This window comes from Rhinolophus ferrumequinum, chromosome 6 (genome assembly GCF_004115265.2).
Source record: "Rhinolophus ferrumequinum isolate MPI-CBG mRhiFer1 chromosome 6, mRhiFer1_v1.p, whole genome shotgun sequence".
NCBI lineage: Eukaryota > Metazoa > Chordata > Mammalia > Chiroptera > Rhinolophidae > Rhinolophus > Rhinolophus ferrumequinum.
The window spans coordinates 28,081,051-28,108,992 of record NC_046289.1 but is presented as its reverse complement, the minus strand read 5'-3'; the positions used below and the strand labels follow the sequence as shown (position 1 = coordinate 28,108,992).

Below are 27,942 nucleotides of genomic sequence, written 5' to 3'. Positions count from 1 at the left end.
GAATGTGTCAGGGTCAAAAACATACTGGGGGGATGTCTGGGTGCCCCAACCATCCTTGAACACACACACACACGTCTGTGAAACAGCAAGCAAGGAGCAAGCCATGGGATCGTTGCTGCTTTAATATGGCCTGTGCCAAGCAATACCAATTCTGTCCTGACCATTTTTAATAATAGGCAATATTAAAATTAAAAAGAAAAAAAAAAAGCGTGTGCTGATGAAGAGGCTAATCACACCTCTGAACTTAAAAATGAGACAAGCCACATAAATTCTCTTCCTTAAAAAACAGCCATTTCAAAAGATTTTCTTTAATATCATAAAATATTTTCATGGACAAGTGAGCTAGCAAACACATGCACCAATGTGCCTTTTGACAAGATTACCCCCACCCCTACCCCCCCACTCCCACATCAAGGTGGACATGAGATTGGAGAAATGAATACAGCAGATGGAACAGATAGAAAAAAAAATTGATAAAAAGGATGGAATAAAACATTGTGCTTGGTTATTTTCCTATGTCACAACAAAACAAAACATTTCGGTGCAAATAGTTAATTCTTCCTCTTTTCCATTTAAGTCTGGTGGAGAAAAAAATACTTTTTCTATAATAAAATATGCATTTTTTTTGTTTTTCGCTTTTTTAACGTAACTTTTTTTTCTTTTTTTTTTTGCAGAAAATAATTTGTAAACTGTCACTTGGCGGGCAGGGAGGCTTGATGCCGCGTGGGTCCCAGCTCGCCCTGTTGGAGGCTGAGTGCAGAACCCTAGCGGGAGAAAGGGGACAGCGGAGGCGCAGGGCAGGGCTCGCACGGGTAGGGCGCAGGGGGCAAGGGCGTAGGACTGGCTGGGTGGGTTAGAGGGGTTAGAGGTCACTCTCGCCGTAGAGCGCCGTGGAGAAGGACATGTAGTCCAGAGCACCGGGTACAGCGTCAGGGCCAGTGTAGGGGGCCATTCGTGCGATGCAGTACTCAGCCTGGTCTGGTGGCAGCTCCCGGCGCAGCTCATCCACTGTGATGTAGTTCTGCGGAGAGAGTGGTCAGGACAGCCGGTCAGGGCAGCCGCAAAGCCCAGCAGCTGTGAACCGCACTGTCCCACATTCCAGCGCCCTCCTAGGACTTCCGGACACGGACACACACCCCCCCACATACATATGTATACCTGCATACCGTGGGGCCCTGCCGGACCCTGTATGAAGGGGTGATGCCAAGTGTTCACAATCTCCCCTCCATATCCCAGCCCAGCCTGTGCCTACCAACCCAGCTCGCCACCCACACCACAGCAACGCACCTTGTCGCCAGCCAGGATCTTGAAGGAAGCCATGACTTGGTCTGCTGTATCTGTGTCAGCTGTCTCACGGGACATAAAGTCGATGAAGGCCTGGAATGTCACTACCCCTAAGCGGTTGGGGTCCACAATGCTCATGATGCGGGCAAATTCTGCCTCTCCCTGGAGAGAAGAGCCAAGCCCAGGCCTGTCAGCCTCTGAGCCACAGCCTGCTGGGACTTTCTCAGAGGGACCTGAAGCCCCTGGGGGCTCAGAGTAGCCTGTGGCCGTTAGAGGGCACAGCAACCCCTGACCTAACCTGGGTCGTCCTGAGGGTATGACAGCGACACCCACCAGTGAAGACCCGGCTCAGAGCTTCCCACCCCCTACAAATGCCTGGGCTCCTCTTAGAGCAAGTTATGAAAATGCTGATAATAAGACAACAACACACAGCATATATTGCATACCATACACTATTCTAAGCGCGGTGTATATTTTAATTTACGTAACCCTCACCACAACCATACAATTTAGGTATTTATCATTTCCATCAGATGAGAAGCCTGAGGCCCAGACAGGCTTAGCGACTTGCCCAAGGTCACACAGCCAGTAGGTAGCAGAGCTGGGATTTGAACTTGGGCAGTCTGGCTCCACAGCCTATGCTCTCCCACTTTCCATGTGCCAGACAAGTGCACAGCACTCATGTAGGTTCCTTCGTTTAACCCTTACAACAGTTCTCACCTCATCCTGGCCCCCAAGCTGGTGATGGCAGAGCTGAGATTTACTTCTGGGTTAACTACTCCTTGAGCCCATGCTCTTGCCCCTGCGCTGGACCGCCCAGGAGCTCTGCACTTTGCACCATGGCCCAGGCGTCGCCTGGCTGCCCAGCTAAGGTCTGTGCACTGTTCGGAAGGCCTGTGTGAGGCCAGGCAGCTGAGAAGGTTGGGGAGGAGCCTGGGGCAATGGCACAGGGTGGCGGGCTTGGCTGGAGCCACTACCAAGGGAATGGTAAGAAATTTCCCCGCCTTGTACAAGACGAAGCAAGCCAATCCAAAGCCAGAATGTCCAAACCACCAGTGCTTCCTACCAGCCATGGGCCAACCCAGCTGTCCATGGTAGGAGTGAGAAAGCCTGTCTCCACAGTAAATACCGAAGATAAACTGGCACAGACTGGGGTGAGAAGGCCAGGCCTCCAGGACATACAGGCCCTGCAGCTAGGCTCTGCCTTCAAGGCGCCATCTTCCAAAGACCACAATCTTGAGGCTGCTGGGGAGGGCAGCCCCTCGCCTGAGGGCCTCCAGACTCCACGGCTAGGACTTGGCCTCTGTGGCTAGCTGGCTGCTCCACACCAGGACAGAGAGTGGGGTTTACATTACCATGTTATAACCCATGGAGATAAGGCAGGCGCGGAAATCATCTGTGTCCATCATGCCTGTCTTCTTCTGTGTGGGCAGTGGCACCAAGACACAAGGAGGGTCAGAGGTGGAATGAAAAAGGGCCGGCCCGGGGCCAGGAAGACAGGGCACAGAGGGCCAGAGGGGAGGATGAGGTGTATGGTTTCGGGGTCAGGAAGGGGCAAGAAACATAGGAGTAGATGTAAATACACAACCGGGGAAAATGTCCACAGGAAGGAGGGAAGACAGAGCAGGGAGATGCAAAAGTTCGTCCACAGTATGGAGAACGGCGAGGAGAGAGGAAGGCAGGCACGGAGCAGGTTCCCACGAAAGAAAACCGAGAGCAGAGTCACAGGTCGGAGTAGCGGGAGGAGGAGCCAGGTGGGGACAGCAGAAGATGACGAGCCCCACGGCCCAAGGAAAGAGGGGACAGGGAGATCCAGACAGACAGAGAAGAGAAAAAGGAGAAACGCGTTATTTCTCGCCCCGGATGCCACCCCTGAGCGTGCTCCATGCAGGAGGCAAGTACCTGGGGGTCGTTGCCAATATCATAACCCAAGCTGATGAGGCAGGCTTTGAACTCCTCGGGACCCAGCGTGCCGGAGTGATCCTGGGGCCGCCGTGCGCCAGGCAGCGAGCCATGCGGTGCCAGGGAGGTGGAGGCCGTGAGGGGAGGGGATGGGCCATGCCCCGGGGGGAAGGGTAGCACGTGTGGGGAGACACAGGGACACAGGCATGCGGATGAAGAGGGTGGAATAGTGGATGGGGTAGGGGAGGAAGGGAAATAAAAGTGCACACGGTTAGACACATGGACGTGGTCCCATGGGTGCCCTCTCCCTGGCACACGAAACCCTGCTCTGGGAAGCAGGCCAGAAGGGAGCACAGTGAGCCATGTGGGTGAGAAGCCCCCAGATGTGCCCAGCCCACACCCAGCCTGATGCCCCACCCCAGCTTCCAGGTGGGCTTCACCCAGTCAGGGACCAGGAGGGCAGTGAAGCAGGCAGGGTGGTGGGCAGCACCTTACCCCATGCTCTCTCCCACCCTATGTGGTCACCCCAAAGCCCCAGGGCACTGGGAGGGGCACCCATGTAAAACCTGGCCTGTCCCAGAGCAGGATGAGAACCCAGCTGACAACTCTAACATCCCGCAGAGTATCCCAAAGGCTGTCCCAGGGGTGGGGTGGGGTAGGAGGGAGCTTCTGCTCCTCTGTCCTGAGGCATAGGCAAAGGACAGTCCCCACAGCTAGGGGCCAAAAGCCTTCACTCGAGGCTATGGTGGCCTTGCTCCCAAGGACTGATGACTCACGATAGGAGAGCAGGGGTCAGGTGTTCTCTCTCCACCCATAATGAGCTCTTTCCAGGAAAGCAGAGAGGCTCATGGGATACCAGGACTGGCTTTCCAAGGCCAGCATCGTGCAGGACAGGGTCAGGGAAGGCTGATGGCAGCTCCTCCCTCTCCTTCTTCCTCCTCCTCACCTGCCCAGGAATTGGGTCCGGCATAGCTACCCACACCCTTGGGCAGTGCCCTCCAGGGCCCTGGGGCAGGGGGCTGCTTGAAGCAAGTGCAGGGAGTGGGTCTCTCACCCGGTCAAAGTGGTTGAAGGAGGCCCGGAACTCGTTCATCTGCTCCTGGCTGATGCCCTTGGCATCCCGGGTCAGGATCTGGTTCTCCACCTCGTTGATGGTCCTGGCGATGGTGGTGAGGAGCTGCTCCCACCCCACGCGGATGTGCTGGGAGCGGGCAAGGGGCCTGTCAGCAGAGGGGCCGCAGGCCTGGGCCCAGGTTGCCCCGGTCCACTCCTTCCCCTGACCGTCCAATGGTCAAAGGAATCAAACCTTGCCTTCCACCCAGATTCACAGTTTCAGCAGAGGCAGGGGAACCAGGACAATGTGCCAGGACAGAGGACCCAGAGGATGAAGAGGGAAGCATGGGCAGGGTGGTCGCCTCTGCCTGGCAGAGCAGAGATCAGAACGGCCAGCGTGGGTCAGGTTAGGAGGAAGGCAAATTTGGTAGTGGAAGATTAACGGACAAAAAAATTGAGTGATTCTCTGAACATCCAACTCCATAACCACACACATATGCCTTCAAGGTCAAAACAAGTAGTCGTTTCGAATGTAGGTGCCTAAGCCAGCGTTTGGAGACCATCAGCATCAGTACCACTGGGGTGATTATTAAACATTTAGATTCCTCAGCCCCACCCCAGACCCAGGAAATCAAATTCTGAAAATCTGTATGCCAACAAGCTCCTTGGGAAATCCAGAAGACATTGAGGATTAAAGACCCAGAACTCCTGGGGTGAGCAGAAGTGAGTACCGCTTCCCTCCAAAGCAAGAATCTATGGCCAGTTTCCTTGGAAGATGATAGCCAGCCCCCTGCCCCGACCCAGGATGGGGGAGCAGTGGGGCTTCCTCCCCAGAGAGCAAGGCTGCACCACCCACCTCCATGGTGTAGTTGGTGTGCTTGTTGTCAAAGATGAGTGCCTCCTGGACGAGCTGGTGGTCACCCTCCAGCTGGTCAATCTTGGGCTTGTAGTTGACAATGCTCTTCTCATACTGCCGCAGGTGGCTCAGTTGGTCCTCCAGGGTCCCGTGCATCTCAATGGAGATCCTCCCTATCTCCTGCTCACCCAGGAAGGAGACCCTTGTCAGACCCCACTGTGCCCCTGGGGTGGAGACTGGGGCCCCCACATCATTGGTCAACCCCTCAGATGATTCTCGGCTCCCACCCTAGCACCAGGGAGCCCATCGGGTAATTAGTAAGCCTGGAGCTAGACACATTCAGCATGGGGGCTCTTTGGTATGGCAATAGCATCGTAGAGGTGTGTAACAAACATTGTTACCACTGGATGCAACACCTCCTGTCAGTCTCAGGAAGGGAATGTAAGCCCAGCTGCTAACCTAATCTCTGCTGGCTATCCAGACTCCCTTCCTAAGCCTTATTCCTGACCACCGCTCATCTCAGGGAACCTTGCTGTGCCCACTGAGCCAGGTCCTCACGGCCTCACTGCACCTGACTTACCTCCTCAGTGGCCATGAGCCTACAGTTCTGCAACTAGGATGCCTGCCTTGGCCCAGCTCAATCCACCCATCTCCATGGGCCAGGTCTAACCCTTGTTTTTTGTCTGTCCTCCATCCGTGTAAACAAACCTTTTTGTGAAAGTACTTTCTATGCACTCAATTCAATCCAGCAATTATTTCCTCAGTACCTACTATGAACAATGTGCCAAGCAGATGGGGGGGTGGGGTGCAGGGGAGACACAAACATGAACTCAACCTAGGCTCTGCCCTCAAGGAACCCAGAGGGACACCCGAGATGTCCCTTCCCTGATCTATAGCACCCTGCTATCTGGCACCACACAATTCAGCAAAATGTCCCACGCTTGCCCGAGGTTCAGTTCTGTCTCTGGGAAGATCATCTTCTTTGACCAAACTCATTGCTCAGGAGCAGTGGTAAGGGAGGAACAGAGACCTGGTCAGCCAGATAAGCCATAAGGGTAAGCTGAGTCAGCAACCCAGGCGCTGATCCCTCTGCGGGACTTTCTCATGTGGCTCTTCCGTGGTGTCCCTGTGTGGGTCTTTGCTCCCAAGCCAGAGAGTGGGATCAGCCTGCAGGCTTCCCCGCATGAGCTCCACACCCTCTGCAGGAGGGCAGAGTAGTCATGGGCTCAGGGCCAACAGTCCTCCATGGGTCCTGCCCGGGAGGGGACAAGGCAAGCCCGTCCGTCTGGGATGGTGCTGGGAAGGGCCGGAAGCCCCATCCCTGCCTCCCACGATGAGACCCACCTCCATCTTGGTCTGGATCCAGGGCCCGATGACATTGGCCTGTGCTCCGAACTGTTTGCGTAGCCTCTCGTTGTGCTGCTGGCGGGCATGCTCCTCCGTCAGGGCCTGGTCCCTCCGAGGCACCAGCTGCCGCACCTGGGGCAGGAACAATCAAGGGACATTGGGGATGGGGCCAGCCATCTGCCCCGTAGTTCAGATGAGGAAACAGAGAACCCATGAAGGGAAGGGGCCAGTCAGTAACAGAACAGGAGTGAAGACATTGACCTCCTCTAGAAATGCAGGTCATTTATTATCTTGATGGATAACGAGTATTGACTATGTGACAAAAAGAAAAAAGAAAGAAATCAATACAAATCAATCAACCAAAAAAGGGACACAAATCCCTACCCTTATGAAACTTCCAATGGCCCAGCCAACGCCCCACCCAGCCCTTGGACTCACATGGTCCCATTTGCCATTGATCTCCTGAGGCGTGATGGTTGTGTAGGGGTTGGTGCCCGCCATGTTGACGTGATACGTCTGGACAATCTTGGACACCTCATTGTGGATGCCCAGGATGGCCAGGCGCTCCTTGTCGGCGTCGGGGAGGGTGGCCTTGAACTGCTCATGGGCTGTGGTCAGTCCCTGGACAGAGATGAAGATGCAGGAGAAGCACTGTGACTGGAGGGGCTGGTGCCTCCATGGGCAAGATGACCAAAGGGAGCCCTGCAGGTCCCAGGGCACAAATGGGTGGAAGGGCCCCCAGAGACCTGGAGGCGTCAACCGAGGATTCTCATAGCTAAGAACCAGGAAGGCAGGGCTGGCCATGGAAGGTGAAGGCAAAGCCATCAAAGCAATAGTTTCACGCTTGGCGCTGGTGAAGTCGCAGCGACCCTGGGGCATTCACCACCCCCACAGTCAGGTCAGGGACAAGGGGTGCCCTGAGGCCTGCTCCAGCTGACCTCCTCAGCGCTTTGTAAAACCCTTTCAATCTAACACTCTGCAGCTGTATAGAAGAATAAGGAAGCTGCATATTGATATGAAACAAGCTCCAAGATAACTGTTAAAGGTTCAAGATATGGTAGATAATAAAAACTACTTTTTGTGTAAAAAAGGGTGTGGAGAAGAAAGTATTAATAAATAAATATATTGGGGAGGGCAGGATGGCTCCGTTGGTTAGAGTGCGAGCTCTTAACGACAGGGTTGCCAGTTCAAGCCCGCACGGGATGGTGGGCTGTGGCCCCTGCAACTAAAGACTGAAAATGGCAACTGGACTGGGAGCTGAGCTGCGCCCTCCACAACTAGATTGAAGGACAACTACTTGGAGCTGATGGGCCCTGGAGAAACACACGGTCCCCCAATATTCCCCAATAAAGTTTAAAAAATAAATAGATTTGCTCGCATATGCAGAGACAGTGCTTACCTCAGGGCAGGGGTATTGGGGGCTGGGGGACAAGGGGTAGGAGCAAGAACTTATTGCATATTCTTTCTACCTTTTAGATTTTATGGCAAGTGCATATATTACCTAATCAAAATAAGCAAAATGCAAAGGTTTTGAATCTATAATATCCTTGGGACGCTGTCCCTAGTCCTCTTCCCCACAGGGGCAGTGCTGCAGGAGTGGGACTGGCCGCGGATAACCGTGGGGGAGCCGGCCTCCAGAGTTGAGGGGCTTGCAGCACACCTGGATCTCCTCGATGGTGTGCACGATAAAGGTGTCCTGCAGGTCCTCCATGGCCCCCTCCATCCAGTTGTTGAAGGGTGCGGCCCGCTTGGCGTACTCCAAATACAGCTCGTCAATGGTCTCCAGTAATTTCTCTGTCCGCTGGAAGTGCCAAATGGGGTGGGGTTAGGGAGATGTTTCGCAGAGTCATATCCAGAATTCCTCCCCTTCCTCCAAAAGCCTCCACGATCCTCCTGGCCAGCCCCAGGGGGTCCAGGTCTGGAAACACCAGACTAATTCAGACAGAAAGAACAAGCTCTCTGGGCCACTGGGTCTTTAGTTGGAGTGTACGGACTACCCCACATTAGAATCAGGAAAGTGTTCAGATGCCTGGGGTTGGGCTATGTGCACTAAACCAGGGCAATGATATGATTAGGGCAAGAGAGGAAGCATCTCCACAGAGCAAAGCCCAAAGCCAGTGCCAATGTGAGCCTTCAACACTAAGGCCAGAGCTGGGGAAGGTCTAGGGGACCCAGTGGAGCCTTTTGGCCCACAGCAGAGTCATGAAGCAGAAAGGGGCACAGAGAGCTGCTGGCAGCAGGCCTCCATCTCTCTCGGGGACCCTCACCTCCAGGGCTTCTCTCCGCTTCTGGGTTAGGGCCCCCAGATTGTCCCACTGGTCACAGATCTTTTGGCACCGGGCATTGACACTGGGTGAATCGTAATAGTCCAGCTCACTGGGAAGGAAGAGACAAAGAGTCAGGTGGCCCAGGCTACCTCTACGGCCGGCTCTCCAATTCCTGAGGCTGGGGGCACTAGTGGTACTGGAAGGTCAGGTGCGCTCCCTTCATCCGTGACCTTCCAGGTGCCTCTCCCAAGTCCCCAACTCTCGGACCACTGGGAGGAGGCCAAGAAGGCCAGTCCTTTCCAAGTGTCCCCACCTCAAACATCAGTCTTGATCTGACGTTCAACATCAGGGAGCTGCCAAGGGCAGTGAGAGCTCAGAGCCAAGACTTGGTCAATCTCTAGTGCTGCACTGGTTACAGGTAAGGACCGAAAGCCTGTGACAGGAGGGGACTTGGGCTCATTCCCCACCTGGAGGAACATTCTTCGCCTTCTGTATTGACAACCTTCCTGCCAAGGCACTGGGCTGTACCCGCCCTCCTCACTTATCAGGGCCACACATCCATCTCCCCTAGCAGCCCGGCCTTTGGCAGGCCGTACTCACTTGAGCTCCTGTGCAATGGCGGCAATCTGCTCCACACGGTCCTGGTGGGCGGCAAGGTCACTCTCAAAGGCCTCATGTTTCTTGAGCAGGGCCTTGATCTCTGAGAGGGTGGCCATCTCATAATCCTTCTGCCGCAGCATGAGCTCTTTGCCTGGATTCGGAAAGATGGTACAAGGCTGAGCTGAAGCTGGAGGCTGAAGGGATGCCCCATCTTCCTGAACTGACCACCCACCCCTCAAGGCCCCAGGAGCTCCACTTCCAGGGTATGTCCCAAGGAGATGTCCAATCATCTACAATGTCCAATGTCCAATATCCAATCATCTACAGAGAAAGCAGATGTGCGACCAGAACAGCCACTAGGGGGGTCGGGCCAGGCAAGTTACTATTCTCCATGGAGCACGCATGGCAGCCTCAGAAGTGGTTACACACCAAGGCTACATGGGACTATGGCGGATGTATAGCGTATGACACTAACTTTATGAACAGCAGGAAACAAGGATCTATGCCCTATGGTCTAACCAGGAAAAAACAAGCCAAGCAGTCAGGGGTACCCCATCTTCAGTTTCTCTTCTTATTGTTGCTAGCCCCCATCAGCCCTGCAGGGACCCCTCCCCTCAATTACTCTCAGGGTGTCTCCAGGGCACCCTACACAACACCCATCAATGGCCAGAGCCTTCTCCAACCATCAGGTGCACTGCCCTCTCTCTTCATGGGTGGGCAGGGCTTACATTTCTTGGGTTTCTATTTCCTGGGAGGAAAATGGGATGAGATAAATATGACCTCTGGTAGACTGTTGTTAGATGATAGTCAACAGTCGCCTTGGGAAGTGACTTGCACAGGAAAGAGGCCTACTTGGCCTTCTTGCACGCCCTCCCCGTGTCTGCACGCCCATCCCCGTGTTTGCACCCCTACCCCGTGTTTGCAGCCATCATGGATGCTCAGCCCCTCTCTGTAAATGAAGGCGGGGCTTCGAGGCTGAGGGCTGTGCCCAACAGGACATTTCTTTCCTTCCCTCTACTCTTTAAGTCAGAATAATAATACAACATAAAAAAATTACAGATGTGCCTGCATATCTACTCCTTTTCAGTCTTTCCTTATGTGGATGTGGTGGTAAAACCACAGGGTATATATAAATTATGTTTCCTGCTTTTAAAATATTCAGCAGCGTATCATCAGAGTTTCTACTTCGGCTCCACAGTCTTCATATGTGCCCCTCTGACAGCTGCAAAGCATTCCGTCACTGGTGTAACCACGCGCCGCCCTACTGTGGGTGATCAGGCCCCTCAGCTTGCACTACCATAGATGGTCTCACTGCAAACAACTTCAGACGTGAGACTTCTCCCCATGTTTAGGATTAATTCTTTAGACAGTCTTAAGAAATGGAGTTCCTGGGTTACAGGCAACAACATTGTTAGGTATGAATGCATGTGGCCAGACTGCTTCCGTCAGAGGTTGTGCCGGCATCTATTGCTGGCATGCCTGTGTCACTCATGCCCTTGCTGGTGGTTGGCAAGTGGACAGCAGGGTAATCCCTACTCTGTACTTTGCTGTGAGCTGTCCCTTGGCCCCAGAGAGGACATGATAGAAGTATGTGGGTGAATCGGTACAACCTCCATCATCCCCCGGCCACTCTGCACCACCCCCACCAGGATAAATAACTCCATACCAGGACATGCACAGTGGAAGGCGGGCAACAATCTCCTATCATTGTGTACGAAGCCCAGCATATGTATTTACAATGGGGAGCTAAACCCAGCGCCCCTGTCTGAGTCCAGCGGACTCCTATCTCCTACCACGCCAAGCCACTCCCAGTGGCCATAGGAGGTGGCCATCCCTCTTCATCGTCAGCCTAAGGTGTGACGAGCATGACAGAGCTGAGTAGGGAAGCCATAGGGCATTGAGCTCCACCAGTCAATGGGGTCTGTCCCAGGGGCTCCAGCTGAAATGGATGCAGGGCCCTAAGATTTGGGCAGCCCTGTTCCCCTCTCCAGCCCCAGCCAAGGTTCTGACGAAGACACTATTCCAGGTATGATTTTTCTCTGTTTGGAGTTAACCTTTCCTGCCAATAAGCAGATACCAGACATAGCCCAAGCGCCTCCAGGTCAGAGTAATGGAGACACACACGTGCTAAGGCAAGGGCTCTGCTTCTCTATAACTGGAGGCCAGAAACAGAACTCGGAAGGCAATGGAGGAAAAATACCCAGGGCAACCATTTCCGGAGTACTTTCCAGGTGCTGGACACTCAACTAAGCATAAATGTACTATCACATTTAAGCCTACTGCAGCCCTATGGGGAGGTGTACTGGGTTGAATAGTGTCCCCCCAAAATTCACATCTACCCAGAACTTCAGCATCTGACTGTAGTTGGAAACAGGGTCTTTGTAGATGTAATTGGTTAAGATGAGGTCATAATGCATTAGGGTGGGCCCTAATTCCAACGTCTGGTGTTTCCATTAGAAAAAGGAGATTCAGTCACAGAGACACAGAGAGAAGCAGCTGTGACAACAGAGGCCGAGATTGGAGAGAGACAAGCCAAGGAATGCCAATGACTGCTGGCAACCCGTCGCTCGGAGGAAGCATGAGATGGCCTCCTTCTCAGAGCCTCCAGGAGGAGCCAACCCTGCTGTCACTCAATTCAGGACTTCCAGCCTCCCGAACTGTGATAGAATTTGCTTCTGTTGTGTTAAGCCACCCGGTTTACGATAATTTGTTATGGCAGCCCTAGGAAACTAATACAAGAAAGCACCACATCATCTGCGTGGTACAGATGAGGACATGAGACCTGGGGGTTAAGTTACTTGTCCAAGTTTACAGTGATTCTAGGTGGCAGGGTTCGAACCCCAACATAACTGATTCAGGGAAGTAGAAATCAGTGTGGTGACCAGAACGATCAGCAATTAACATGTACGGAGCATTGTGTTACACCAGGAACTCGTCTCAGGGCTTTATATGTACTAATTCATTTCATTCTTATAAACCTATGAAATTGAAATATTATCCCCACATTACAGATGAGAAAAGTGAGGCAACCGAAAGGCTAATGAACTTACCTAATGCCAAAAAACTAGTAAGAGAAAACAAAACTAACAAAAAGCAAAAGAAAGATTTGTGCTGGTAGCCGGGTTGGGGGTGCGTGAAAGCCAGAACCTTCCGGGAGCCAGGAGGCAGCTAGCCTTACCGTCTGTCCAGGCCTCGTGGATGGAGGCCTTCTGCCGGAACTTCTCTGCCAGGTGGTCGAGCCGCTCCAGCCTCCGGATCTCATTCAGCAGCCATTCCTCGTAGCCCTTCTCTGCCTGTTCCAGGCAGCCCCAGGCATTGTTGATGTCCTGTGGGGATAGGAGGTGTCAGGTCAGGGCCAGGCGTGGGCCTGGGCCCCTGAGACCCCCACAGCTGCTCCATGCCTCCCAGGAGGAGGCTCTTCCCCATCTTGGCCATACCCAGCTATACCCACCCAACCCCACGGGGCTCTTGAGCACAGGCCACCTAGGCAGTGCATATGGGCCCAAGTTCATATGGGCCACCCAGCTATGGGGCTTTGGGGTTCCAGCCTTATGGGGAAAGAGTCCAAGGCCCTGTGCTGCCCCAGGACTGATTTCTAACAGGATTCTAATCAATTATAGAGCTTGTAGCGCTAGCCAGGTACAGAGAGCAATGAACTGAACAGAGCAAGCAGGCATGGGGGCCTCCCCGCCTTCCCACATTTCTGCATCTGCTCACCAGCACTGGGAAGTAGCCTGGAGCCTTTGGGGACCCTGGCCTGGTAGAGTCAGCTAAGAGTCTGAGAACAGTGACATGCTAAACACAAACCCCACAGCTCTTCAGACAGGAAGCCACCAATAGGGCCACCCCCTACAGTTAGCACAAGGGTACCCGGCTGGGCAGTGACAGGCTGAACCTGGCCTGCATGCCCCCCAAGTCCCCAATTGGTCCCCACTGTCTGCCAGGGGTCAGGCTGCATCTGCCCGAGGGAGGGTACTTTCTCTAATATGCACAGGGCACCCTCTGCCTAGCAAAACAGTGGTTCTGGCCACCTAAAAGCTGCTATTTCAGCCTGGAACCTATAAAAGGACTACAATTGTCCAAACTGCATACACAGTGTCCAGGGCCTTTTTTTTTCTCCTCCAGATTCCCCGGGGAACCTGCCTCCCTCCAGTGCTATTTGCACTTTTCACCTGTTCTGTCTCATTCCTGCCTCATATGCCCAAGGTTTTCCATTCTCCATTTGAAAGAGCAAAAGCTCTATCCTGGTGAATTTTAAAATTTCCTTTTGTATGTTTCTCTGGCTCATAAAATTTCTCCCCCAATCCTGAAGAGAGGGTATAGAGGAATAACATAAAAAATGACATGAAGAGTATTTAGTGACATGGAAAGGTAGTCACAATATAATGTTAATTTTTTTAAAGCAGCTTGTTAAATAAAACATGCTTTAGAATTTGCTTAAAAGTTGTATAGAAAGACTAAAAGAATCTCCCCCCCCCATCTGCAAAAAATTCGAAGGTGATACTGGGTAGTAAGATTATAAATAATTTCTAGTTTCTGTATTTTGCTTATTTTTATCTTAGAAGTACCCTACCACAAAAATCTGTTACTTGTTTAAGGTAATAAAATGTAAGTGTTTAAACAAGATTCTACGGAAGTACAAATTATCTTTATCGCTACTGAACTATGCCCTGTTGGGTCCAATATGTGAACCAGAATGTCAGGAGAGAGGAGCCAGCCCACAGCTGAGTGTGGGCTGGAGCTTAGGGGTGAGGAAGAAATGACTTCTGGGGCAGTGTACGCATATAGAGGAAAACGGCACTGCCCTGGAGCAACTCAGGGATGGTGGCAGACCTGGCTGGGGCCCAGGCTGGCCCGCTGGGCTCACCGAGACCATCCTGCCCTCGGAAGGCATGAAGGCGGGCCGGTTGCTGAGGCGCAGCTTGGTCTGCAGCGTGTTGAAGTTGATCTCTAGCTGGCACTTCTCCTGCACCTTGGGCGGCTTGTGCAGGCGCCGGTAGTCACGGAAGTCCTCCAGCTTCTGCTGCATGGCGTGCATGGTGTTCTCAGGTACCCGGTTCTCCAGCCACGGGATGGTACGGCGGATCCACTCCAGCAGCTGGTGGGGGTGGGGTGGGGTGTAAAGATGCTGGGAGGGAGGGACCAGGGCCGGCTTCCCTCTTCCAACAGCCGGAGGGTGGCAGGGAGCATCTCTCCTGACCACACACTCCTTCCCAACTACCACCCGAGGGCATCCCCAGGCCACGAGGCCAGGTCCCAGGGTGTTCCTTCTGAGAACCACAGGATTCATGAAGCCTGGCCACTGGGGTACACTGACTCACAGCCAGCATCATTCAGTCTTCCTGCTCTGCCAGGGGAAGAACCACAGACAGGGTGGAAAGATGGCTCGACTAAGGCCTGAGTTCTAGTTCTATGTCTATACCTGGCTGGGACTCAGTTTCCTCATTTCCACCATGGACAGGGTTAACAGTTGTTCCCTGAGGTCCTTGCCGCCTGACCTTCTAGGATTCTAGAATGTGGTCTTTGATTCAAAAGATAAGCAGCTGGCTTTTGGGGACAGGCAGTAGACAGCCTGGATTTTCCCTGATGAGGTGACAAAGGAGTGGAGGTGATGATGGGAATACTGACCACCTGCAAGGTGCCAAGCATGTCACCCATACTAGCTCATCTGTACAATCACAGGAATCCTATGGGGTTAAGTGCTGTGACCCTCGCCCAGGTTACAGAGGAGGTAACCACGGCACTGTGAGGTTATGTGACTTGCCAAGGTGACCCAGACGAAATGGTAGAGCAGGGGTTAAACTCAGGCACTTGGGTTCCAGAACTTGGGTTTATGCTAGACGGCAGATCCACCAAAACGCCAGGCTCAACTGCTTAGAAAGCTGAATTCTTTTAAGGAAGAAGCAGATGGAGGCTTAACCCAAATGTGGTCAATGGCAGCCAGCAAACCCAGCCTGGTACCATCCTGTCCCCTGGGTGGGCCCAGCCACCAAGCTAGCCTGAGCCAGCACTGAAATACCCCTGGTTCATGCCGTCTCAGAACCAGACATATTCCTTTTCTGGTTTACGTGAAACTCACAGAACAGTACACCAGGCCTCTTAGATCCCTTGACTCAACTGGCACTTGATAAGTGACAAACCCAAAACCCAGAGAGGTGACGGGATTTCCCAGACTCACTGTTAACGACAGACAAAGCCTGGAACTCAGCTCTCTGAAGCCCGGACATTGGCCTCTGACTCGCCTCTCTGCTTTCTGGGAGGCCCAGACCAAAGCTGCCCTGGGTCACCTGTGCTGGGATCGTGGACTACACCAGCCTGGGACTATGCCCCTGGGACAGATTTGAAGGTACAGGTTCTGGGGCTCCCTTTCCTCTTGGGTGGGGTGACAGAGCCTTGCTGAGGCCAGGGGAACCCGGGGTACCCACATCGCTGGCCAGCTTCTCGTAGTCTTCCATGAGCTGCTCATTCTCCTGGTTGACGGCCAACACCTTACAGATACGATTGGCTGCTGTCTCCGCCTAGCAAAAAGACAGGGGGTCACAGTCAGCCACCAGCAGCAGGAGCACCTGGTACTCACCTGCTCCAACAAAGCCCCCTCCCACCCCTGCAGCTCCGCATGGCTGGAAGGCAGCTCCCGAGGCTTTGAATTCACATCCTCCTCACCCCTGCTCACCATCCTCTTTGCCAGCCCAGGCTAGGTCCCTTACATAAGTGGAGCCCACACAGAAGTCTTGGTGGCTGAACCAGACCTCTGGAGAAGGGCTTGAGTTTGAGACCTGACACACACGTCGGGAAGAAACTAACCCAATGACTGATATAATCAAAAGGTTCAGGTCAGGTGGCGAGATGATTTCATGCCCACCCTGGAATTCCAAGTGGAAACCCTGGGACTCCCATGGCTCAGGATCTCAGGCTGGATTTGCCAGAATCTTGGAGATGTAGGAATTCAAATCTGGGAGTCCTGGAATAAGTGCTGACTGAGACGCAGTGGGGCCTCTCAAGATCCCTGCAGAATCTCTCAAGGCTCCCGGCTCAAAACTTGAAGCGCTTTAGAGAAAACCGAGGAACCTGTTACTGCACAAATGGCAAGAATTAAGGATCAACCCAGCATGAGCAGGATGCCCAGAAAAGTCAGCACGGGCACCTCTGGAAAAGCTAAGCACACACCATGCACTGAGAGCTGGGCACGCAGACACCCACAGCGGGCCTAAGCAGCCAGAAAAACTGAAAGAGGACTGAATGGTAACCAGATACAAAAGCCCAGAAACCCCAGGGAGATGCTCCCTTCTTCGCCGGCTGTAGAGGGAACTGTGCACCTAAGGCCAGCAGGGGCCAGGTGTTCCTAAGCCATTTCACTCAGGTGTGTTTTTGTGCACATCCAAACCCAACTCCAAAGGAAGGGAACTCAAAGTATTTTGGGGGGTTCTAGGGTAGAAAGGAAGACAGATAATCCCTGTGAGAAGACAGGTACACATCTTGGGGCCCTAGAGAAGACTGACCCTCCAGATGACAAAGGATAACAAAGGCTCAAGGGGTAGAAAGATGGGACCTCACAACTGGTTAATAAACAAGACAAAATGGGTTCCCACTGCAGCAAGATAGACTGAGGCTAGGCATAAGAAAGAACTTCCTGAGAATGAGGAAGGAATTTGGATTGGGGAGGAATGACTAAGAAAATGTAAATGTTTTTTCCTTGCAGAATGTTTCAAATAGGACATACACCCACCAAATCACATGATTTGTGGGTGACTGTGCTGGGAAGTATGTGTGTGCAGAATGAGATCATCAGAAATATGGTCTTTTCAAGCTCAAAGTCAAGAGACTGTACCCACCAGGTTATGGTACCAGAGAGGGTGGGCCTCCAGCAGATAAACGGTGGCAACGGCCAGTGGAGGAGCTAAGGGCCCTCTGAGACGTAGACTTCAAGTCCCAGGTCTCACAAAACTGACGCAAGGAGTCACATCCTTAGACCCTCATCCTCTGCCCCCAACTCAACTCTGTGCTAGTAATGGCATGGCCACTTCGCACACTACTCCTGGGTGATCATCCTTCCTTTGGAGAAACAAGTAACCACGGGGAATCCCAGAGGTGACAAGCAGGGAAATTCCTTCCTGGAGCCTGTCCCAGAAGATGTGAGGCCCCGGAAAAAACAGGGTCATGTGAACCAGGCCGAAGTGTCCCACGAGTCGGCTGAAGTCATGGGGGCCACTTGAAGGCCAGGACAGGGGACGCAAGGGAGGCCAACGCAGTACTCTGTGCTGACATTTATGGAAGAGCGTGGGGTGGCTGCAAAGACCCCTGCCCAACGTGCCGACCAAGAGGGTACGAATCAGTGGGTAAGGTGGCCACGGTGACAGGCAAGCAGCGGCCACTGTGGTGCGTCACGGGTAAAGCGCCCTCCTTAACCTTGTTATCCTCCTGCTTTGTCTTGAAATCCTGGGCTCAGGAGTCATAAACTTTGATTTGTGTATCAATTTATCAAATTGGTGGACTGACTGACGCCTGTATTCATAGCATTGTAGGGCATATGTCCTATGGGTCTGAGGGGTCTTGCCCATCCCCTCAGAGCCTGTTGGCTGTTCCAGGGTCAAAGGGGGTTCCTTTTGGACGGAGTCTGAGGGAGTTCCCGCATGGGCTTCCTGGGGACTTTTCATAAACACCAACCTCTTTCCCAAGCCCAGCCTCTCAGCCTGCCCCCTCCCCGGCTGGCCTCGCCAGGAGAGACTAAGAAAACTGATCGTTATAACCAAAGCATCTGTCTTTGGAAATAAAGCATCGCCATCATGGAACAAAAGAGGGCTTTCTTTAGAAAAGGCAACGGCCTCTCTGCAAACTCCATCAGGGTTGCCTCCTTCTCGAGGGACAGCCAGCTCCCACCACTTCCAGGAAGCAGGCTCCTGGAATCCAGACTTGGCGTGAGAAAAACCCCAGGCAGAATCCTCAGAACCTTGACCCTTGCTCTCACTGCTCACCTCCCTCCCACAGGCAGGCAGAGACACCCCCTGCAGAAGCCTGCTAGGTGATAAGTTACACTGGCTTCCACATCAGTCCCTTTACTGAGAAGGGTTCAGTCACCCACCAACCCCATCCCAGGAGGCAGAGAGATCAGCCTTGGAAGTACAAGCTCGTCAAGGCCTCCAGGACATCACCCTGGAGTGGAAGGCAGACAAGACTCCTGAGGGTGGGATATGGACCAACCCCTATCAGCCCAATTGCCTGGCTTTTAAGCTTTTTCTCTCGGGGCTACCGGAACCCCAGGCACTATGGGAGATTTAGGAGAGAGGCACCCAGCAGCATCCAATCATAAAGCGATGGCTTTAGTTCAGAAGCTCAACGGAGAGATTTGTTCTATGGGAGGAAAGATTCATTCCCCGAGAGGAACTCAGAAATTGAAACAACTTCAGAGTCCTGGCTTCAGGCGCTTCCTACAAGAGGAGATGGGCTGTTCTGGAACCCAAAAAGCAGAGCCAGACGCCCAGCTCCTTCTGATGGCGACAGAATTTGCCTGAGATAAGGGATGTAAGGACAGATTACCAAGGGGCTGAGAAAATATTTTACAGAAAAAGGCAAATTGATTACTTCCAAGTGCCAAAGGAAAAGACTTGTAAAATTTGTGTTCACCTTTCCTTGGTTTCTATTTCCCTGACCTATTTTAAGTTGTACTATTTTACAACCTAACACAGAACAATATGTTTGGTTTTAGTGTTATTTTAAAAAAAGCATGGACTATTATTTCTGAAATACTTAGATTCCCAAATGAAACTCTCAGCTATCCCAAGCTAATATCAGCATCATATTAGCTGACACAGGGAAAGTCTGGAGAGGAGCCATCCTCAAGGTGATGTCAAACATCCAAAATATGGCCAAATGACACACCATATGGTTCTGCCACCCACAACCCACAAATTCACATGAATGCCACGAAGATCTCATCTATATTTTCAGTCAAAAATTTCCCAAATCTAACTAGAATCGCCTATTTCCTTTCTCCCAAGTCACCACCCAGCCTTGGTGTCCCTTCCAGTGAGGGTCCCCCCCCACACCTGACCAATGGAGCTGACAACATGGCGGCTCAGCTCTGTCCCCCGCTGCTGTCTCTGGTTTCTGCCAGTACTCCCTGCCCCAGGCACTGGGATGAGACCCAGCTAGCACTGACTTGCTCTCCTCTTGCAGGCAGTCCTCTGTCACAAGCTGTGACCATAGTCTGCAACAGCACTGGCTGCCCTTTCCAACCCTCCCTGAGCCTTTCACTAGCGGGCCCCTGTTCAACCTTAAGACCCTCAAGCTGGAGTGTTTCCTACTCAAGAAAGCCTCGAGTCCTGCAGCCCTGTGGCCTGCCCTCCCCTGCTCAGAGCAGAGCATTGGCTAGACAGCAGCCATCGAATTCTTTCATTAAGGGTTTTCCCAGATGGACCACGAAGTCCTTGAGGACGTGGACCGGGTTTCTTTCCCTTAGAAGATTCACAAAAGTGACTGACAGGCAATTGGAAGATGTAAACAGCACCACGTCCTCCTAAAAGCATCCAGAAACACCCACAGCAGATCCAGTTCATGCCTTCAAGGGTTGTTTCTCAGAAACAGTTCCCAATAGACCATGACCATGAACTTGAAAGCTTTACAAATTGCATCAACAAAATTTGGTCGCTCTCTGCCCATGTTAAACCCCGATAGGGGAAGAGGACGGGAGAGGAGAGCTGAGAAAGAACTGGAACCAAAACCAACGGGTCAAACAAAAGTCAGGCCTTATCTGACTAGGAAAATCAATCACGCACACTTGCGTGCCACTGGCCTGTGTGGGCCCACGTACTGCTACACAGGCACACACACGTGTACATATGCGTGCATGCCTGCATGCATTTCTACCTCCACTGTCTAAGGCGTGACAAGAGAAAGACAGTGGAGGGGACGGAGGGCCCTGGGCACGGGTTTCAGAAGACTTCCTCTCATTGGCTCCAAACACAGAGATAGTTAAGACAAGAAGAGTGTGTGAGTCTGAAAGAATCCTCCTTCTTCCACCGGAGAGGGAGAAGATTCCGCGCCCACTGGCCTGCTTAGCTGTAAGGAGTTGCCTGAATCCTTAGAAGTGATCAGGGGCAACTCTGGGCGAGGCCCCCGAGCCAGGACATGAGAAGAACACCCACCTTCCCTCCCCTCCCCCTGACTGACTGGTGACCTTGTCCTCGGACGTGGACAAAAGGAGCATGAAATGGTTGCAATGGGGATGAGTGAGAGGGAAGAGGGCATGGGGGGAGGTGGCATGAGATTTGGGAGGCAGAAAAGCAGGCTGCTACACACGCACACACATGTGCATGCACGCGCACACACACGCCCTTCCGCGCACTGTCATCAGCCAGGACACAGGGCAGGCTTCAGAGTCAGGGAAGGCCAGTGTCATCAGGCATGAAGCCCAGGACAGAACCCCTGAAGGAGAAGAGAAACAGGAAGGGGAGTTGGGAAGAGGGGAACCCACCGCAGAGAGCCCAGCCGAGCCGTGGACATCGGCAAGCGGACCCTCTATGGGTATCAGGGCTGGGAGCCCACTGAGGCAAGTAGATGGTACTGCTCACATCCTGGCGAAACGGTGGGTGTAAGAGGGGCCAGAAGAAGTTGACAAGAGAGAGCAGTAGCAGAGGTGGGACAAAGAGAAAGAAGAAGCATGGGGCAGGCCAGAGAAGAGGTTGAAAGGGTCTGAAAGAAGCTGGGTATCCTGGGAGGGCCGGGACACCTATAAGGGCGCCTCCAGCAGGGGCTGCTCTATGTCACTCAGTGCCAATGAGGCCTGGAAAGAAGGTGAAGGCCTTGAGTGCCCATCCAGGCCAGGAATAGGGCTGCCACTAGCCCAGAGGGTGCCTTTGTGTAATTTTTTAAAGGCACCTCTTCCTCAAGGCACTTCTGCTAAAAAGTTATCATACTGATCATGTTAGAAGACATTTTTACTGCCATCTGCAGGGTTTTAATAATAAATATTCAAATCTTCATTGTCTGTGGTGCACACAGGGCACCCTTGTATAGTGTGCAACCTGCACCACTGTCCAGGGCAGGACTGGTTGGAAGGTCAGATAGGGCTCTGAGCCTCCCACCTGAACACCAAGCAGAAGGCAGGAAGACTTTTCCCTGCCCTAGCTGCTGGGTTATTTGAGAGGATGGTCTTGCTTAAGCAGAAAGGAGGGAGAGAGAGAAGTGAAGGGGGCTGGATATTTATGGGGAATAGTGAGGAAGCATAGGCACGAGCTCTGCTGCTTGGGACAAAGTCTCTCGACTCAGGGTCCAGGGAAGTAGCTGAGACCGCAAGCTTCTTTCCCGTTTGTGATATCCACTATGCCCCTTGTGTAGGGACAGGGACGCTGGGGTTCTCGGGCACCTTCAAGCGTCCTGTCTTCCTGCGAGAGGAAAAGGGGCATCTCTGGTCCCTGCTCTCATTCCAGGGCCTGCAGCCCCCAGATTGCTGCTGGAGTATCCAGGGAGGATGCAGAGATGGGCAGAGGGCGGCAGGGAGAGTGGGCGAGGCCGAGGGAAAGCTCACCTTCTGCGTACCCGAGAAGGCGTGGCAGTGACATGAAACATTAGGTCACATGGCCTTCCCATCCGGCCTTAGCGTGCCTACACATCTGCACAGAGAAGGAGAAGAGGTTGAGAGGAGAAAGTAGGCAGCAGCAGCACAGAATAAACCAAAACAGCCACAGTGGACAGAGCGAACACAAGATGGACAGACAGAAATGAGGAAATGGGCAGAAAGAGGAAAAATGAGACGGTGGGAGAGAAATGGGGTGGGGTAGGAGAAAGCACAGTCTGAGACAAGGGAGAAAGAGCATCGGGGAAGGCTGGGCAGAGGGAGAGCGGTGAGGGGAGCACGCCCATCATGCATTTCAAGACAGGGCACTCAGACGTCATGCCGAGGGTGGGAAATTTGCCTGCGCACATGATAGGTCCACAGCCCAAAGCTGTGAAGGCCAAGCCTGTGGCCCTGTGTTCTGGGGTCCTGCCTAGGAGAGGACCTGGCAGGGGGCTTCTGCTGCCTGAGCTTAGCTTGGTAAGGGAAACCATTCAAATCTTCCATGTCTGCAGTGTGAACGACTGAAACCCCTGAGTTGTGATACCCTTGTAGAGTGTGAAACAGACAGAACTGGACTTTAACCTCAGGCCTCCCTGAGCAAAACTGGGCCTGGACACTTGAAGGGGCTCACAGCTGCCCACCCCCTCCCTTCTCCCTTCCAAGGGGTTGTGCTTATGTCCAGGAATATGGAGTGCAGAGTGACCCCACACGGGGATCCCAGGCAGGATATAGGAGAAGACACCAAAGCCACCAAAGAGGCAGTGCACAGATTTGCTAAATCATGTCCATGAGCAGGAGAAATCTGGGGGCTTCATGATACCTTTGCAAAATAGGTCAGTGAAGATAGGAGATACCTCCCCGATCAGCCTCCCTAGAGGAAGCCCTGCAGCTCTGATAAAGCCTAAAGCTCCAGTGGAGGTGGGCACACAGGGGCCGCTGCCCACTGTGCCTTCCAGAGCCACTCCTGGCTCATTTCACTGATGCAGCCCTTCCTGCTTAAGACAGTGGTCTGGGTCTCCGACGGTGAGCTCTTGCCCGATTTTCTCAGAGACAGTAGAGGAAGATGAGAGAAAGAGCAGAGGTGCAGGGTAGGAAAGGAGTTGGGTAAGCACAACATGCCACATTGGCACCAGGGGCTAACTCTACCAAAGAGACAGACCATCCAGACCCTGTCGCCAGGGAGAGGTGGGGGTGGGCGGGAGGGCATGGTTTGGGGTCCGGCATGAGGTGTGCTGGGCAAGGAAGGAGGAGGGGCTCCCAGTACCTTCTGGGCTCCAGAGAAGGCATGGTAGAAGCTAGACACGTAAGTCATGATGGCTTTCTCATCCGGTCGGGCAGTCCCAACGATGTCTGTCAAGAAAAATCTGGAGTTAAAGCCAGCTGGTGAACACATGAAATACCTCCTGACGTGATGCTCGCAGAACCCCCAAGTCTTCTTGCCAAAATGCTGCGCCTGAATCTAACCAGCTTCTGGCATCAACTTCCCCTGACAGGACTATGAGAGGCAGAGGAAAGAATGAAATGGGGCCCCATAGAAGCCGACAAACCCAGAACAAGACACATTCCAGGGCACAGCTGGCCCAGTTTCCGCAACAAGCTCAATGGCAGGAATAAAAGGGGTCGGAGGGAGGAAAAAGTGCTACAGATTAGAAAAGACAAGAAAAATAACAACTAAATGCCAGGTGCAGACCTTGTTTGGCTCATGATTAAAACCAACTAACTCTAAAGAGAAACAACTGGGGAAATTTAATATAAGCTGGGTAGTGGATGTATCAAGGAATTACTGTCAATTTGCAAGGTGGAACTATTGCTTTATGGTTGTCTAAGAAAATATCTATATTTTAAAGATATATAGTCTGAAGTATATAGCAGTGAGAGGCTGTGATAGCTGGGATTTGCTTTAAAATATTTCAACGAAAATAACACAAAAGGGGTATTGTAACAGCTATGGATGGTGTCAGATGGGTAGTAGACTTGTTGGGTTGTCACTTTGTGAGGTGTGCAAATGTCTCATCACTATGTTGTTTTGCATACCTGAAACTAATAATAAAAAAAGGGAAAAGAAAAAAAGTGGGACAAAAATCTCAGTAATTGTTACATCTGGATGACGGGTATTATACTTTTGTCTCTACTTTTGTGTGTTTGAAAATGGCCCCGCACACAGACAGCTACTGTTACAAACTATCACCTCTCCCATCTAGTCTCCGAAGGGTCCAGTCATCTTTCCAGAAAGTGTTTTGCTTTTGTTTAAGAGCCAGTTCTTCCCCTCCCCTTCTCTTACGAAGTTAGGTGTGTTCTAACCACTCCCCGAGGTCACTCATCACTGCAAACTCCCCTGTGTACGTATGACGCACATGTTAATAAACTTCTGTTTGCTTTTCTCTTGTTCATCTGTTTTTTTGTCAGCCTAATCTGCAGGGCCCCAGTTGGAAAACCAAGGAGGGTAGGGGAAAAAGATGTTTTCCCCTACCCTACAATAACCAAGGAACATCATGCTCCACCCCAGCACCTGTTACCAACTCCAAGACAAAGATGAGAACCGTCCTCAGGCAGCCGTGCAGAAACAGCCCCCAAGCCCTTTCAGCACCAGCTATCGCCTCTCCCTCCAAAACTCAGGGAACTGTGGAATCCCTTACAGAGAGTTGGATCCCCAAGGCTCCACCAATGGGATCCCAGAGCCCCAGGCTGTGGGATCCCTTCCCGCCCCAGGCTGCTGGGACCCACCCTTCTTGGCTACTGGGTGGCAGATAGGGGAAGAGCGGGAGGCCCAAAAGGGAAGCGCCTTTACCTTCAGCGTCCAACATCTTGGGGATGTCCAGGTATTTCTCTGCCACATCAAAGGCCGTGTTCAAATTTGTGAGTGGGTCATCCTAGGGAACAGGAGGAAAGGGTTGTTAGTGAGAGGTATGACAAGTCACTGGCTACCCCCAGCTGGGTGATGACCAATTCTTGGTGGCAGAGAGGCCAACTACAGCCCCTCTCATGTTAGGTCCTGAGGAGCCAGCTCTGGGAGTAAAAAGCTGGCCACACTGCAAAAAGGGCTTGTTGGCTGGGGATTTAAAAAGCCATCTTTCCTCCTCAAGCCTCAGTTTCTCTGTCAGAGAAATGGGGTGAATAATACCGGCCTACAGCCCAAGAAAGAATTGCCAAGAAATGCGTGTGAGAACAGGACACTGGCCAGGGTGCTGTCAGTCTTGTCTTCTGGTTTCAGCTCTGTCCTCAGTCAGTGGGACTGGTAAGTAATCTGACATCAGTTTCCTCATCTGTTAATCAAGAGTTGGCCTAGGAGCTCTCCAGCCCCTTTGGTGCTCACATTCCATGAAATTTTGGGGCTCCACAGTCTTCTGACTATTCTGATTTCTGCTACTTTCTCAAGAAAACTTATTGAGGATTGGTGAGGATGTGAAGAAACTGGAACCCTTATGAATTGTTGGTGGGATTGTTAAAATGGTGTAGCCACTGTGGAAAATAGTACAGAAGTTCCTCAAAAAGCTAAACATAGAATTATCATATGACTCAGTTTTGCAAAATGAAAAGAGTTCTGGAGATGGATGGTGGCGATGGTTGCACACCACTGTAAATGTACTTACTGCCACGGAACTGTACATTTAAAAATGGCTAAAATGGTAAATTGTATGTTATGCGTATTTCACCACAGTTTAAACAAAAAATTTTTTAATGTGGAAAAAAAAGTCACAACTTAGTGGGGGGAGCTCCTTGCTGGATTTTCCACTCTATTCTTGGCTCCCCAAACTAACCTAAAGCAAGCTGGTCTCGTCAGCCCAGCACTGAGTCTCTCCATTTGCTAAGGTGAGAATCACAGACTACCAAAAGATAAATACATTCATCTGGGACATTTTCAGGAAGAAATTGCTCAAATAGAGAAGGTGGGGTCCTTCTAGGAAAGTTTCCAACAGCTTCCAGAATAAAAAACACTGCCAAACAGGGAAGGTCATTTCCATCCCAGACCCTGAACAGTCCTCAGGCCCCAGCGACATCATACCCACCTGCCCCACTTGATGCCCAGGTCCCCACGCCCACCCAAGGCTGCTGTGCAAAGGAAGAACTTCTCAGGCAGAGCCCCGCGGCTCTCCCCTGTGTCCTGGCACCCTGTGCTTTCTGGAAAGTACCCACAGTTCAGTGGGACCAGGTCTGTGCTAGGATTTGGGCTGGATTTTATTGATGCTATTGAATTAAAGAAATGGGGAGACAGACACATTGAAACAGGGAGAAATGAAAAACCACAGAGAAGGAAGGAGGGTGGGGAGAGAGCTGGCCGGGTATCAGACAAAGGCCCCTCGACTCTCAACTCTCATGTGGCAGAGGGGCCTGGAATCTGTGGAACGGGGGAAAGGACTGGAGAGCCAGTCAGTAGGGGCCCCGCTTTATATGGGGGTGGGGAACAGCCGTAGATAACTGGCAGCTGCCACCCCAGCACACCCACACAGGGACACAGACACAGGCACACCTGTCACCAAAGCGCTTCAGCAGAACAGTTAGGGGGGATGCGACAATGCCTTTAAAAAGAAAAAATCGCCACCTCTGGCATTTCTGGCCTTTGTCCTGTTTGATTTGGCTACACAACTTTCAGGTGGTTAGGGGGTTCTCACACTAATTTTTTTCTCTGCAGAGCAGCTGAGTTAAGAGAGCTGGGGCCCTCTCACCCCTAAGAGACGAGCTTGGGAAGGGCTGCCCCCGTCCATACACACCTGCACATGAGCAGGGCCAGGCAGTAGCCTCCTCTCCTTCAGAAGGTAGGCCCTTCCCGCTGGGCAGAGGCCTCAAGCTTCTGGCCGGATGGGAATCTGCTCCTTTCCTCCCTCACAAACCGTTTTTGGCAGTTCATTTCCCCACACCCTGGAAACAGAGGGCCTGATGCCACCGCGAGTTGTCAGAGCAGCTCCCCCATTGGGAACATCAAGGCTCGCCTGGCCACTGAAAAGCAGCAGAGGTCCTTCGCAGGGGCACAGGCAAGGTGGGCGTCTTCACTGAACACGTGCTCTCTAAGTATCAAGGTCAAGTGGAGAAATAAGCTGCCTTGCCAGACAGGCAACATTCCAGCCTGAGCTCTAAATCATCAACTAGGGGCGTAAGGAGGGGTTCAAGGGTGGCTTCTCCCAAGATGCCGGTGCCATGTGGCCGAGGCACAGGATGCGCTGAGATGCAAGATGGGGTGAGTACAGCCTCCAGGGTCTAGGCCAGTGTCCTTTAACCAGCCCGGACGCTACGAACCACCACAAGGCTAGGAACATAGCTCCCCGCTCCTGGTCTGCTGCTCAAGACACACACATTCAAGAAAAATCCCCCTGCAGCCGCATGCCAAAGCATAAATGACATCAAGCAGCAGCAAAAGAAAATCCTGCATCCAAACTTCAGCAACAAGGGAAACCAAATCCATGGTGGGAACCTGCCCAGGACTGCACAGTGAGTCTCAGACAAGGCCAGAATAAATGCCTCTAAGAATATGCACTACTCTAAATTAGGAAAGTAATATATCCTCCTTACAAAACCCAGAAAATTATTCCACCACCCTAACAAAATTGCTGCAGTGGTTCCATATGTCTCTGGTGGGCTGTGCGTGGGGGCAAGTACACACGCTGTGCATATACGGTACCAAGGTATTCCTAACAGTGAGGGTGTTTTTCTCTTGCTTCGGGACAGGCTGTCTTCTTGGCTAATCGAAGGAGACTGACACCCCTCACCCTGGGCTGTGGGCTCTCAGTACAAGGGGCCCACTCCCACCCACCCGGGACCGGAGGACAGGAGCTGGCAGTGGGTGGTGAGATGATGGCACATACCTTCCGCAGCTTCCCGTAGTCAATCAGCTCAGGCCGGTGTCGGTGAATCAAGGCACAGAAGCCAAGGCCATCCTTCCAGCTGCCCAGGGGAAAGAGAAGGTGGAATAAGATGGTGAGTGGGCCCAAGCACTAACTAGAGACAAAGAACGAAGCAGGGGTCTTCTTTTACCCGGAAATAGACAGAGAACCCTTCAGAGCAGGTGTCAGGAGACAGCAGAAGGGGAAGGAACATTTCATCCTGCCACAACTCCAGGCACTGGGGTCAAGACTTTGGGGGTCCTG

At 52.4% G+C, this 27,942-nt stretch overlaps 1 protein-coding gene across 6 annotated transcripts in view; it reads right to left on the bottom strand.

The window, feature by feature from the left end:
- Nucleotides 1-292: 292 nt before the first annotated feature.
- Nucleotides 293-27,942, bottom strand: part of ACTN1 (actinin alpha 1) — a 98,361-nt gene continuing 70,711 nt past the window's right edge. For 2 of the 6 annotated variants that reach the window (XM_033107518.1, XM_033107521.1), the window contains 17 exons: nucleotides 27,661-27,739; nucleotides 24,651-24,732; nucleotides 23,127-23,212; nucleotides 15,735-15,827; nucleotides 14,177-14,407; nucleotides 12,488-12,635; nucleotides 9,310-9,460; nucleotides 8,710-8,818; nucleotides 8,103-8,243; nucleotides 6,881-7,063; nucleotides 6,440-6,574; nucleotides 5,096-5,275; nucleotides 4,241-4,387; nucleotides 3,187-3,267; nucleotides 2,640-2,705; nucleotides 1,288-1,446; nucleotides 293-1,021 (listed from right to left, as the gene is read on the bottom strand). In XM_033107518.1, the coding sequence (XP_032963409.1) occupies nucleotides 863-1,021; nucleotides 1,288-1,446; nucleotides 2,640-2,705; nucleotides 3,187-3,267; nucleotides 4,241-4,387; nucleotides 5,096-5,275; nucleotides 6,440-6,574; nucleotides 6,881-7,063; nucleotides 8,103-8,243; nucleotides 8,710-8,818; nucleotides 9,310-9,460; nucleotides 12,488-12,635; nucleotides 14,177-14,407; nucleotides 15,735-15,827; nucleotides 23,127-23,212; nucleotides 24,651-24,732; nucleotides 27,661-27,739 (2,230 nt within the window). In that variant the 3' untranslated portion in view covers nucleotides 293-862. The remainder of the gene's footprint in view (nucleotides 1,022-1,287; nucleotides 1,447-2,639; nucleotides 2,706-3,186; nucleotides 3,268-4,240; nucleotides 4,388-5,095; nucleotides 5,276-6,439; nucleotides 6,575-6,880; nucleotides 7,064-8,102; nucleotides 8,244-8,709; nucleotides 8,819-9,309; nucleotides 9,461-12,487; nucleotides 12,636-14,176; nucleotides 14,408-15,734; nucleotides 15,828-23,126; nucleotides 23,213-24,650; nucleotides 24,733-27,660; nucleotides 27,740-27,942) is intronic. The other 4 variants (XM_033107520.1, XM_033107523.1, XM_033107522.1 and 1 more) reach the window with 2 other exon arrangements.